A 15,188-nucleotide genomic window follows, 5' to 3' on the forward strand; every position below is an offset into this window, starting at 1 on the left:
TTAACTCTTTTTATTTTTCACAGAAGAAAAAAGTCGGGTTTTAAACAACATAAAGATGTGTAAAAGATGACGGAAATGTAATTATTATTGTTTGAATTTTATCTTTAAGGAAACCGAGTGAAAATGTTCTGTCCTAACAGAGGATGGCGCTGCTGTCTAACAATGATTTGCCTCTGTTTGTCTCTTTAAATGAGTGATTTTGAAGAAATGCAAGAACGTATGTGAAATAATTTAAATAAATAAATCCAAACAACAAGCAAGTAAATTTACAGATTTACTAATTTAGGATGACAATCACAGTCAATTTGTTCAACCACAAACCAGCAATAAAGATTAAATAAAATCAGGTTTGGCTCTGCAAAAGTCACCCCAGGGTTATTTAAGACATTGATCTGCAAAGCTGACAGTGATTCTATTCCACCTGTTCTCCTACAAAATCCATGTTAACTCACTTCCCTTGAGAAGAACTTCAGAATGTTCTTTAGGGAATATTAGAGGTGAAGATCTGTTAAAGCTACAGTGCAATGTTTCTTTTTATGCATTTGCTTTTCTTTTTATCTCGGGATGCCCCTCCAGAGGTGACTAGAGAGTACATCAGCTTCAGTTTGGATCCAGCTCTTATGAAGACTTCAGATGACCATCACCTGTGAAGAGACGGCACCAGCTCCTGCAACGACATCAGATGATGCAAAATCTGGATCAACATGCACATTCCCAAATTTCTATATCCTAAACATTGTTAACATGTAATCATTAATCTGCTAACATTGATTGTAAATTAAACTGCCTAAATTATTACATTGTTAGCTAACTGCATGATTATATACAGTGGGTACGGAAAGTATTCAGACCCCCTTAAATTTTTCACCCTTTGTTATATTGCAGCCATTTGCTAAAATCATTTCTTCATTTTTTTTCCTCATTAATGTACACACAGCACCCCATATTGACAGAAAAACACAGAATTGTTGACATTTTTGCAGATTTATTAAAAAAGAAAAACTGAAATATCACATGGTCCTAAGTATTCAGACCCTTTGCTGTGACGCTCATATATTTAACTCAGGTGCTGTCCATTTCTTCTGATCATCCTTGAGATGGTTCTACACCTTCATTTGAGTCCAGCTGTGTTTGATTATACTGATTCGGACTTGATTAGGAAAGCCACACACCTGTCTATATAAGACCTTACAGCTCACAGTGCATGTCAGAGCAAATGAGAATCATGAGGTCAAAGGAACTGCCTGAAGAGCTCAGAGACAGAATTGTGGCAAGGCACAGATCTGGCCAAGGTTACAAAAAAATTTCTGCTGCACTTAAGGTTCCTAAGAGCACAGTGGCCTCCATAATCCTTAAATGGAAGACGTTTGGGACGACCAGAACCCTTCCTAGAGCTGTCCGTCCGGCCAAACTGAGTTATCGTGGGAGAAGAGCCTTGGTGAGAGTGGTAAAGAAGAACCCAAAGATCACTGTGGCTGAGCTCCAGAGATGCAGTTGGGAGATGGGAGAAAGTTGTAGAAAGTCAACCATCACTGCAGCCCTCCACCAGTCGGGGCTTTATGGCAGAGTGGCCCAGCGGAAGCCTCTCCTCAGTGCAAGACACATGAAAGCCCGCATGGAGTTTGCCAAGATGGTGAGAAATAAGATTCTCTGGTCTGATGAGACCAAGATAGAACTTTTTGGCCTTAATTCTAAGCGGTATGTGTGGAGAAAACCAGGCACTGCTCATCACCTGTCCAATACAGTCCCAACAGTGAAGCATGGTGGTGGCAGCATCATGCTGTGGGTGTGTTTTTCAGCTGCAGGGACAGGACGACTGGTTGCAATCAAGGGAAAGATGAATGCGGCCAAGTACAGGGATGTCCTGGACGAAAACCTTCTCCAGAGTGCTCAGGACCTCAGATTGGGCCGAAGGTTTACCTTCCAACAAGACAATGACCCTAAGCACACAGCTAAAATAACAAAGGACTGGCTTCGCAACAACTCAGTGACTGTTCTTGAATGGCCCAGCCAGAGCCCTGACTTAAACCCAATTGAGCATCTCTGGAGAGACATAAAATGGCTGTCCACCAACGTTTACCATCCAACCTGACAGAACTGGAGAGGATCTGCAAGGAGGAATGGCAGAGGATCCCCAAATCCAGGTGTGAAAAACTTGTTGCATCTTTCCCAAAAAGACTCATGGCTGTATTAGATCAAAAGGGTGCTTCTACTAAATACTGAGCAAAGGTTCTGAATACTTAGGACCATGTGATATTTCAGTTTTTCTTTTTTTAATAAATCTGCAAAAATGTCAACAATTCTGTGTTTTTCTGTCAATATGGGGTGCTGTGTGTACATTAATAAGGAAAAAAAATGAACTTAAATGATTTTAGCAAATGGCTGCAATATAACAAAGAGTGAAAAGTTTAAGGGGGTCTGAATACTTTCTGTACCCACTGTACCTAAATTGTCACTGTAAATTGTAATTGTAAAAACTCTAAATTGTAATGTTGACATGCATTTTCTGTAAAGCTGCTTTGAAACGATGTCTATTGTGAAAAGCGCTATACAAATAAATGTGAATTGAATTGAATTAAATTTGTGGTACCCAGGCAGGTAGCAATCTGTAATTATATTATTTTCATTATAATTAAGAAAGAAAATTTCAACTTATTTTCTAGAAGAACCTTGACATTCAACAGAATTGTCTTTGTGGGTTGGAATTGTTACATATTAAAAGCATACAAAAGACTAATCATTTAGAGCAGCTCTTTGAATCCTTTATTTTCTTTATCTGTATGTGTATTATAAAAGAGAGAGCAAGTGTGGGTGTGTGTGCGTGCGTTTTTGTGATTTATGAGGACACAGATTTGTATAATGACATGGGTATTACACTGGTATTACTACGTAAACATGAAATATGAGGACATTTCATGAGTCCTTACATTTAAAATAGATTTAAAAACATTCTAAACAATGTTTTATTAAAAATGTAAAGGGGTTGGAGTAATGTAGGGGATAGAATGTACAGTTTGTACAGTATAAAAACCATTACGCCTGTCCTCACTTTGATAGCAAAACAAACCTGTGTGTGTGCGTGTGTGTGTGTGTGTGTGTGTGTGTGTGTGTGTGTGTGTGTGTGTGTGTGTGTGCGTGTGTGTGTGTGTGCGCAGTTATTTTAAGTCAAATATGCACATGAGTCATAGTGATCTGCTGTAGCCCACATGTCCAAATGCTCAAACTCTCCTACCTTTTGAGTGAAGACACTCACGTCCCAGTAATATCATTGGCCACTCCAGTGTCAGGTCAACAACAGACAAACAACCACACTAACAGTGGCTTTAACAGGAACACAGTTTGACATGTAATCCAATCACTACCTTCATAAGACCTATAATGAACTAATTGACAGAGTCTTTTAGGGCACTCATTTGGATAATCTGAAACCAATACAACATGCTTGTTCACATAAGACCTCTGATAAAATGATCGGGCAAAATTACAACAGGAGTATTTATTGGACAAGTTTTATTATGCAAAATAAAAATCTTGACGCAGATGTTGACACATAATAAATAAAATAGAACAAATAAAAATAAATGCCAGAGGAAAAAAATAAAGATAGTATTTTATTTCTTTGTAAACTGAAACCAATAATGAGATACTTCACAATCCCATCTCACTTCTCTTATGTGCTACACTGTTATGCAATGTATTGTGTGGACTGAGTCTTAAATCTCAAAATTAGCACCAGGGCCTATAAGAGCCACACTTGGTTGAATGACAATCAAAGCTGACTTAACCTGACATATATATATATATATATTTTAATTGAAACATAATATTTACATTTATTCATTCAGTAGGTACTTTATAATATACTTTAATATGTTTTATAATTTATTATATTATATTTATTTAATAGACACTTGTTTACATTATATTATATTTTATAATTTATTTTATGCTGACACCAGATTTATTTTAAAGGATTTTTTTTTTTTTTTTATCCATTTTAAAATCAATTTTAATTTAATTTTTGAATTTATTTTTTTAAGAAAAGCATTCCAATAACTCATACAGTATAGAGCAGGGGTGTGCAATCCTACTCCTAGAGGGCCACTGTCCTGCAAAGTTTAGCTCCAACTCCAATTAAACAGCTGAACCAGCTAATCAAGGTCTTAATAGGCATACTAGAAATTTCCAGGTAGGTGTGTTGAGCGAAGTTGGAGCTAAACTCTGCAGGACAGAGTTTGAACACCCCTGGTATAGAGCATTGAACCAGCAACCGCAAGGTCATGGACTCAATTCCCAGGGTAATCATGCACTGATTAAAAAAAAAAAGAAAAAAAAAAAAAAAGGAAACATTGTATTTTAGTGCAATGTAAGTCACTTTAGATAAAAGTGTCTGCAAGCATAAATGTGAATGTAAATTGTAATGCTCTCTAAAAATAGAATGTTAATGTTTTGGAATTAAATTGAAAGGTTATATCAAATGTTTCTTACTGCACAGTATCTATACCCTTAAACTGTATATATAACTTTTCTAAGTAATTCTAAGTTAAAGTATCTAAAATACAGAATTCTTTTGTTTTATTCCCAAAGACTTGACCCAAACAGGATAAGCATACCCAGAGGTCATGTTGTATCACTGCAGCCACCACCCGAGACAATTTGTGTACATTAATCTGTGTAATCTCTCGTAATTACAAAGATTTGCTTGGGTTAATAAAAATAATCCCCCTCGGTTAGACCCCCTACCTCTAACTCTCTTGTACCCCACTTTGCTTCTAATTGCGTGGTTAAATATGCGTAGCATTTAAATTAAGTGGTGTTAACTCTTTGGTCATTGTGAGAGAAGTCTATCTAGAAGGAGGATTTCTTGGAAGACTCGTAACTGGTGTTGTTGTTCGGTCTGAACAAGTGGCTAAACGAACAAACACACAACTTAACGAACGCATTTACGTGTTTACTTGATTTACGCATGCCTCAGAGACTGACGTCACATCTGTTGCTGAATTAATTGTTTGTTAGACTAATCTTTAAAAGCACTTCTTGAAGTGACAGAACGCACAAGGAAAACCAGGAACCAGGACAAAATGTTAGTGGGATCCAAAAATTTAATTTTCAACCTCTAGCAACAGATTCTAACAATACAGAAATGGAGGACAACACATGCCGCAGCAATCAAGAACAACTGGGACTTCAGTTCACCATTGACTTTCTATTGTACAATAAGGGACGCAACACTGAGAGAGTAGAACTAGAGCACAATGTCCCTCCATCTGAATGTCTTCAAACCACAGTCAACGAAACCGAGCAAAAAACTCTCTCAGAACAGGATAGTGAAAAATCTGAGGACCAGGAAAACGAAGATAACGAATGTGAAGAGGAACATGAGAAGACAAATCTGAAGAGTGAAGGAACGGATGAGAAGCCAGCGCAGTCTTACATTGCCCTCATTTCCATGGCCATCTTGGATTCAGAAGAAAAGAAACTCCTGCTATGTGATATTTACCAGTGGATCATGGATCACTATCCTTACTTCAAAAGCAAGGTATTGTACCTTCATGAAACTTCCTCAAAGAGTTTGTTTGCAAATGTGGTTAGACAATCTGATTTTACAAATCTCTTGAAAAGTCAAAGATCTGTAAGATGTTACATCTTATTAACATACTACATCCTTGGGACTTCTTACAGTATTTCACATTTGTAATCATTACCAAACAATTGTTCTGATCTTTGTTTGAGGTGCTCAGGAAGTCTACAAACCGCAATCATGTTGATCACAAACTGCGTCTGCTTCAAAAACATACTGCACAAATAAAGAAAAGGAAACACAAACCAGAACAAAATATTATGAGCTGGGATCTGAATTGACAATCTAATATATCTAAGTCATATTTGGATCTTTATCTGTTAAACCAGTTACATTTGAAATCCTATGATCTGACAAAGACTTACATTCAGATTTTTATCAGTAAGACCAAAAGATTTGACTCCAAGTGAATTAGTTTTGGTCAAATTTGCATGATATTGTACTCAGTGATGGGCAATTATAAAAAAAATAAAATAAAATTACTATTCCTCCGCAATTTCTTAATAATAATTTATACACTGACCATTCTGTTTATAGAACTTTCATACTCTGAGAACTCAGATTCATTATTAGAGGTCATCTTTGACTTTCATATGAGCCATAATTTATATTCTCTACTCTTTAAACAGGACAAGAACTGGAGAAATAGTGTCAGACACAATCTCTCTTTGAACGAGTGCTTCATCAAAGCCGGCCGCAGTGACAACGGCAAGGGCCATTTCTGGGCTATTCATCCGGCCAACTTTCAAGACTTCTCTAACGGGGACTACCACCGGCGACGAGCCCGGAGAAGGATCCGCAGAGTAACGGGGCAGCTGCCCTTCGCACTGCCTGCGCATTACCAAACCCTTGGCCGCCTAAAACAGACACTGTGTTGGTGTTGTCCACCAACCCATCCGTTAATGATGAGCTTCTCACCCAGAGTATACTGGAGCTGGGCTGCACTTCAGAGACATCACATACCATCCCTTCATGGACTGAGTTAACCGGATCTACCCTGCTGAAATAATGTCTGCATGCAAAAGTGTTGAAAAGTACATTGTACATATTTTGTAAGCCATCTTGTATATGTACACATTTATTTGTTAAATGAAAACAAATAAAGTTAGATGAAAAGCATTGCATATTCTCATTCATTGCATTCTCTTATTGGAGTTTCTACAAGTTAAATTCAGTCGCCAGCATTTGTGGCATAATGTTGATTACCACAAAAAGATTATTACTCGTCCCTTGTTTTCTTTAAAAAAAAGCAAAATTCAAGGTTACATGAGGCACTTACAATGCAAGTAAATGGGGCCAATTTTTACAGGATTTAAAGTGTTAGTTCACCCAAAAATGAAAATTATTTTTTACTCTCCCTCATGTCGTTTTAAACCCATAAGACCTTCGTTCATCTTCAGAACACAAATAAAGATATTTCTGATGAAATCCGATGGCTCAGTGAGGCCTCCATTGCCAGCAATGTCACCGAACTTCTCAAGGTCCATAAAGGTACTAAAAACATATTTAAATCAGTTCATGTGAGTACAGTGGTTCTACCTTAATATTATAAAGCAACGATAATACTTTTTGTGCGCCAAAAAAACAAAATAACTTTTCAATAATATCTAGAGATAGGCGATTTCAAAACACTCCTTTGAAGCTTTACGAATCTTTTGTTTCGAATCAGTGGTTCGGAGCGCCAAAGTCACATGATTTCAGCAATTTGACACGCGATCAATTTGATATACAATCCGAACCATTGATTCAAAATAAAAGATTCGTAAAGCTTCAAAGCAGTGTTTTGAAATCGGCCATCACTAGATATTGTTGAAAAGTCATTATTTTGTTTTTTCTTGGCGCACAAAAAGCATTCTTGTCATTTTATGATATTAAGGTACTCACATACAGTGTAAATATGTTTTGAGTACCTTTATGGACGTTGAGAGGTTCGGTGACATTGCTGGCAATGCAGGCCTCACTGAGCCATCAGATTTCATCAAAAATATCTTAATTTGTGTTCCGAAGATGAACGAAGGTCTTACGGGTGTAGAAAGACATGAGGGTGAGTAATAAATGACAGAATTTTCATTTTTGGGTGAACTAACCCTTTAAAAACAGAAATGTGAATCTTATAATAAAAAAAGCACTTAAAATTAATTGTTCTGTTAAAACTTGTGTATTATTTGAGTTGTAAAGCTGTTTAAATCAGCATTTTTAACACTTTTTTAGGATTTATGGTATTATGTAGTAAAAACTGGAAATAACTTTACACAGAAAAGGTTAGTAGGTGATTCTTTTCACACTAAAGCATGCTGACATTCATACTGATTGTACATTCATACATTGTGTAGTTAAATTATTAAAACAGTGAGTATTTTAAAGTTTACAAAATGGGCCCATTCATTTCCATTATAAGTGCCTTACTGTAACCCCCATTTTTTTACAAAAAGTGGAAATACATGTTTGTGATAACCAACATTACTGAATCCAGAATATATAAACCAAATATCCAGGAAAATAAAATAAATATAACTGCATTGTGCAATTAGAGACAGAACTAATAAGGTCCATAAGGATGGTACAAAATCCTGTGCGCTTAAACAGATATAGGCAAACCGTGAAATTAGGTTAAAAACCTTAGAGTGCAACATAACAAATGATTAAGACCAGTAATACAATAATACCATTTAATTTCTCACCAAGTGTGTTAGTGTGCGAGCATCATTTTGGGAGCACATTACGCATGGTGTAAAAAAGTGAACACATTCCTCATGGCTGTGGCCACTCCAGATAATAATTAGACAGAAGAGCTCAGAAGCCAAATCTTTAGTCCTAAGAGATTTCGGCAGGCTGCCCAAAGCCGACTCCGGGATAAGTACCCAGATAATCCCATAAATCGCCATGCAGTTTCGAAAAATAGGAAGCTTATCACACAGCATAATCTGGTAAGCGTTCCTCGGGTGAGGACCTACACTGCTGCTGGAGAACAGGGAGGGAGGGATGAGTTAGTGGAGTGTGGGGTGAGATGAAGCCTCAAAACTGTATTACCGCAAGCAGAACAAGAGGGTCATGAGCTAATGTGGGACATCTGGACAGAATAATTAGTGGCTAAATTATGATTTTGGCTTACATCCTCTCTGACGCCTTTAATAGGTCTCTGATTCCTACCAGCTTCAGAAAGACATCAGTCTTGAGCCACTTCACTTTCGAAAAGATAAACTAAAGATGACATAGTCATCGTACACAGTCATCCATGGAAACCTGACCCACCTTAAATTAGTGACCCTATATTTATACATTTTTTGAAGTCCAAATTCACATTTATTGCTGTAAAGATGTCGCTATGCTGTGAAATATAACCGTGATAACATACTTTTTGACACTTTTTGTATTCAAAGACGTCAGCGTCACATACTATATAGACTCCTAAGACTCCTAATTGTTATTTAATTGGGATTTCACTAATAAATTAAAAAGTCAAAATCATATATATATATATATATATATATATATATATATATAAACTTTTGATTGCTTATAAAAATGTATTTAAATATTTTATTTTATTTATCATATATTAAATATTTATTTATTTATTTATTTAAATGTTATATGTGAACAGCTAATTATAAACACATTTAATTAATTGATCAAAATGTGTATTTTTATCAGCCTACAAAAATATATATTTTTGGAAGAAAAAAATATATATAATTAACTAAATATTCTCATTTCTCATAGAAGGATAACTGAGACATATCCACAATTATAGGAGAGAGGAGTGGGAACTAGAAACAAGGTTTTTAAGCAATTAGCACTGTTACAAAGCCATCTAATTAAATTTTCTTAACCAAATCTTTCTTTTCTTTGCATTAATTTGCTTAATTCCCATGAATGGTCCTCGGCATTAAATCCTCTTGTCTTTGACAGCTTTAGGACGTTAATTCTCTTGCATATGCGTGCCTTATGCTTATAAGATACAAGCTGTTGAACAGGTTGCAATTTGCACTCTCTCTCTCTCTCTCTTTTATACACAAACTCACACAAAATTTTGAGTGAATCTGTTTTCATTGCAGTTGGCTATTTTTCATATCAGTTTCGTTCAATTAAATGACTTAATCATTGCTATCATGATGTGATTTTACCAGAATGGCAATAAAGCTCACAGTGCAAATGCTCAAGCATTTTGACTCCCATCTCAACACACCATCTCTGGTGAAGGCCAGCATGCGTAAGGTGACTTCTCTTCATTTTCTCATTCTAATCAAAGGCCTGTCCCCTCAACCCCATTAAGCTGTGGAGCAGTGCTTGGTGTGTTGATCCCCTTAATCTAATTAGGTACATGGGAGGGGGCGGAGATTAACGCCGGAGACGTGGGCCTGATTAACGGACAGTGGGGTAAGAAGAGATGAGTCGTGGGGCAAAGGCCTTTCAAAACATTCTGGCCCCGGTTTTAGTCCTATTCAGCATTCCAAAGCTGATTTGATCAAACGCCTTCACGGTGCCAAAGCTTTCTGCTACCTGGTGATTAACTGAGCAGCGACGCAGGATAACACAGTTTGGTTAAGACAGACTTACCCCAGATCATCAGACACTTGAGGCTTCCTAACACTACAGATTTGGATTCGGAGGCACAAAGGCTGATATAGACAAGTGGGGTTATTTTATTTATTTATTTAGAATACTATTACAATAGAACTTACATGAGATTCAAATCTATCAAAATGACAGTTAGGGTGAAAGTATCATTATCTTTAGGTAAAGAAAGACGAAAAACTAGCAATCTATACACAATCTAACCACTAGGTGTCATAATACGCTCATTGAAGGCTACCTGTGAGATTTATTTATCCACCTTATTTTTAAAGAAAGGGCGGGCGCGGCTATTTTAACTTGAATGTGCGAGACTTCCGGTATCAGCCGCTTCTTATTTTAGCCTTTGCCTACGAAAACAGTCCTTTATGCTGCTTGATGTTGCAAACTGGTATTTGTTAACATATTATATTATTATCATAATCATAAAATACACTGGTTTGCAGCGCAAAATATTTTTTTACCGTTTAGGCTTCTGCACTTTGTTAATATTTCTTACGAATCCAAATTCTCGAACATTCACAGGAAATAGCGTAGGCTACATCCTAAGTTGAAAAATAAAGTGAATAGACCTTATTCACAGCAGCGCCATGACTTACCGTGTTTTCAATGGTGTCACCTGTAAAAAGCTGTATAAAGCTCTTAGATCATTTATAATTTTCCACGGCAAATGTTTTCTGGAGTTTTTTGTTTACTGAAATTTCTTTGAAAGATGTTTTTGCAGGGTTTTGTCAGCAGAACAATCCAAAAACACATTAAATGACAGTATAAATCTAATAATAAATTCTCTTTGCATTTAAGTGTCTAAACTGAGGGAAAATGTACTCTTGACTAGTGTATTTGATGTGCTCTCTAAACCAGCAAAAAATAAATAACTGAATGATAAAAAATAAATCACTGAATGAAAAAAAATTATATATATATATATATATATATATATATATATATATATATATATATCATATACCAACCAATGACCTTCTGATTCAGTTTTCAACCTTAAACCGTCTGGTTTTGTCCAGCAGGGGGATCCTAAACCCACAAAACTACTGGACAATGAAACAAAGAGGACCTTGGCAAGCATCCTGATCTCCCCTCTACCTCCCTATCTTCATCTATCTCCAGTGGTTTCCATGGTGATAACTCTTGGACCTGCCTGCCAGTGATCCTTTCTGACCCCTGAGGGTAACCTTTGGCCTGAGGGGTCATGGCCAGGGTCAAGAGGTCAGAAGTGGCCAGAGGGCAATGAAAGCACTTCTGTGATTGGCTGTCTGACCAGCCCACATATTTTAATATTGAGGCTTAAGCACAGGCCTCAACCCTCAATGCTGCAGATAAACCAACTAGACGACTAGCTTCATACACGAACACCTTGCAATAAGCTCAATCTGACATAGTAAGCATTTGATTACTCACTATGTGTCATGTTTGAATGCATCGGGACACTTCTGTGAAAACATAAACGTAGCATCGATCATATTCCCTCAACATGAATGTGTGGGTGAATGTTTGTATGAAACTTCTTGTTAAGAGCTACGGTATCTGCTTTGCATCACCAAGTGGCCTATTCATTTCTTTCACACCTCGTTCTTTATCAGTTGAAGAGAAACGACAATGAAGTGCTTTTAAAGACGGTAATGCATCTCCTTCCTCTTCCTTGCACTGAAAAGACTTCATTTCAAGTCCCTGTGCATAATGGCGTCAACTAAATAGCCGAAACATAATGTAAAACCTGCCGGTCACATGACTAAAGCCATCCACAGTCCCGTAATTCATCCTTTGGATGATGGGTCGTCAATATTGATTTATGAGCGTAATGGTCATGGACTGATAGAAGGGTATGGGGGGAAGATGAGTTAAGAGAAGATGGAGAGAAAGAGATAGAGGATAAAGGGGGTGCAAAGGTGAAGGTGGACGCAGAGTGCTTGTAGAGCTGGAGAAGGAGGAAAAGGATGGCGTCTCCCTAACAAAGACATCAGGTTCCTGTGAGATGGTTATGCTGTTGTTACAGGTATTAAAAAATATTCTGTAATACTTTGCATTACAGTGTCCATCGTTGTTGCATCTATTACAGGTGTAAAAGCAATGACCGAGTGCAAGGCAGCAGAGCAAATAACATGTTGTCCATCAGTATGGCTTAGTATTACTTACTATTCTTCTGCTCTTTTTAAATTAAATACTGTTAAAAATGATATAAATACACCATTTGAGGTACACTAATAATGCTGTGCAGTTTACTGTGCTGCTTCATATCTACATAATCAATGCACACATCAGTTGTGGTAAACCGAAGCTCAAGCATGTTTGCTTGGCCTGCGAGAACCAATGAGGTTCATTCTCATATGTTATGCAGCACTTTTGAGTTTCTGCAAGAGGTTTGTTCTCTTGCGTCAAGCAGGTTAAAGGGTTAGTTCATGCCAAAAATGAAAATTCTGTCATTAATTACTCACCCTCATTTCGAATACCTTTTGTGCGTCAAAAAAACAAAATAACGACTTTATTCAACAATATCTAGTGATGGGTGATCTCAAAACTTCAATGGTTTTTCAATGGTTCTCTGATTTGAAACAAAAGATTTGTGAAGTTTCGAAGCTTCATGAAGCCATGTTTGAAATTGGCCATCACTAGATATTGTTGAATAAGTCGTTATTTTAATTCTTAATTTTTTTTTTTTGGCTCACAAAAAGTATTCTCATCGCTTTATAATATTAAGGTTGAACCACTGTAGTCACATGAACTGATTTAAATACGTCTTTCGTAGCTTTCTGGTCAATGTAAGTGTTAATTGTCTTGCTGGCGATGCAGGCCTCACTGAGCCATCAGATTTCATCAAAAATATCTTAATTTGTGTTCTGAAGATGAACAAAGGTCTTACGGATTTGGAATGACATGATGTAATTATGAGTAATTAATGACAGAATTTGTGGGTGAACTAACCCTTTAAGTTAAGCTTCTGTTTATGTTCGCTGATCAATGTTTATATGTGAATAAAAGCCAAATTAAATCTGTTCATCATATAAAGCAATTGTGTGTCTTCAGAAAATTTGGACTAAACTGCTCAATTCATATGGATTAGTTTTACGATCTCTTTAGGAACTTTTTGAAGTGTCAAAGTTTCAATTGCATAGCTTTCTATGGAGGGACAGAAAGCTCTCAGATTTCATCAAAAAGATCTTAATTTGTGTTTCGAAGATGAATGAAAGTCTTACGGATTTGGTACATGAGGGTGAGTAATTAATGACAGAATTTTCATTTTTTTGGGTGAACTATCCCTTTAAGGTGAAATATAATAAACAGCTTAAGCTAAAAATTAATATTTTTACTTGGATTAAAACAGTTTATTTAGATCTTAATCACATTGTGTGTATAGGAAAACATTTTTACAGTTTAATAACTGATAACCTTTTGCACAGTTATGCAATTATTTCTACCTTTTTTAAAGAATTTTACATTTATATCATGTTTTATGAAAATAGTTCAAATAAGGTGATTTTTTTTTACATTTTTTATTACACACAAATTACCTTGATCATAAAAGAGCTTTAACTTGACTAACATTTACACATTTTCATTAACCTACCACAGGTCAAAATATATTCAAAGGATGTACCCCTCCTATACAGGTTAACAACCTCTGGTCAAGCTATTACATAAGATCTCTGAAGGACTCTTAAAAGGTATTTTAATAGGAGCAGTGACCTTTCACCTTCCAGCACTGACCCTAAGATCCTGACCCCACTTACAGACACCAGTGACTCTATCATCCCTTTATTTCATTCTTCCTACATCGTTCTCTTCATCTCATTAAAGTGCCTGTGTTTAACGCTCCTCTAATCTAGCAAATTTCTGTTAGTCCATTTTTAATTTTTTTTTTTACATGTGAATACACACATTTTCTTTTTACATAAAAGTACACAACTAGCTTTCCCAAACAACGTTTTAATCACCACAAAATTTAAATTAAAAGTTAGAAGTGCTTTAACAACAGTCATATACGTGAATATACGTTGTCTGAAGAGGTAATCACAGCAACTGTTCGCTGTTTGTTTTCATGAAAGGAACCTTCTCGATCACAAAATTCGACAGAAAATGCCTGACAGAAATTCCTTTGATCACCCTGAACATCTTTGTGTATTTCACACATGAACGCTCCTTTCATTTATCTTTGCTAAAGAGTAAATCTGTAAAGATGCTGCCTTCAAGAGCACCTCCTGCTTCCTAATTGGGTAGGGTATTACGACGTGGCACGTCACGTCATAAAACATGAAGTTTTCGGTCATTAGGCCTATAATATTTTACTTTTATTTTTCAGATCATTGTGATTTCTATCTACATGATATATGCTACTAAACAGTTTGCCACGTTTCACATCGCAACTCAACGAGTTTCTCACAACTCTGAGTTTCTCACATGTAAATTGCTTGATCGTTAATGTGCTCATAAATCAGAAATAGTAAATAAAATATTTCAAACTCTCTCTTAAAGGGTTAGTTCACCCCAAAATGAAAATTCTGTCATTAATTACTCACCCTCATGTCGTTCCACACCCGTAAGACCTTCGTTCATCTTCTTCACACAAATTAAGATATTTTTGATGAAATCCGATGGCTCAGTGAGGCCTCTATTGCCAGCAAGTTAATTTACACTTTCAGTGCCCAGAAAGCTACTAAAAACATATTTAAAACAGTTCATGTGACTACAGTGGTTCAACCTTAATATAATAAAGTGACGAGAATACTTTTTGTGCACAAAAAAAAAAAAAAACTTTTCAACAATATCTAGTGGTGGCCGATTTCAAAACACTGCTTCGAATCTTTTGTTTCAAATCAGTAATTCAGATCGAAGCAGTGTTTTCTAGATATCTAGATATTGTTGAAAAGTCGTTATTTATTTTTTTTTTTTGGTGCACAAAAAATATTCTCGTTGCTTTATAATATTAAGGTTGAATCACTGTACTCACATAAACTGTTTTAAATATGTTTTTAGGAGCTTTCTGGGCACTGAAAGTGTAAATTAACTTAGAGAAAATTAA

The 15,188-nt window shown here is 36.2% G+C and overlaps 1 protein-coding gene across 1 annotated transcript; it reads left to right on the top strand.

Moving 5' to 3' along the window:
* Nucleotides 1-4,839: 4,839 nt before the first annotated feature.
* On the top strand, nucleotides 4,840-6,868 carry foxq2 (forkhead box Q2). The gene is made up of 2 exons (XM_048181699.1): nucleotides 4,840-5,539; nucleotides 6,211-6,868. The coding sequence occupies exons 1-2, from the start codon at nucleotides 5,144-5,146 to the stop codon at nucleotides 6,565-6,567; spliced, it is 753 nt and encodes a 250-aa protein (XP_048037656.1). The 5' UTR covers nucleotides 4,840-5,143; the 3' UTR covers nucleotides 6,568-6,868.
* Nucleotides 6,869-15,188: the final 8,320 nt, after the last annotated feature.

This window comes from Megalobrama amblycephala, linkage group LG2, assembly GCF_018812025.1.
Source record: "Megalobrama amblycephala isolate DHTTF-2021 linkage group LG2, ASM1881202v1, whole genome shotgun sequence".
NCBI lineage: Eukaryota > Metazoa > Chordata > Actinopteri > Cypriniformes > Xenocyprididae > Megalobrama > Megalobrama amblycephala.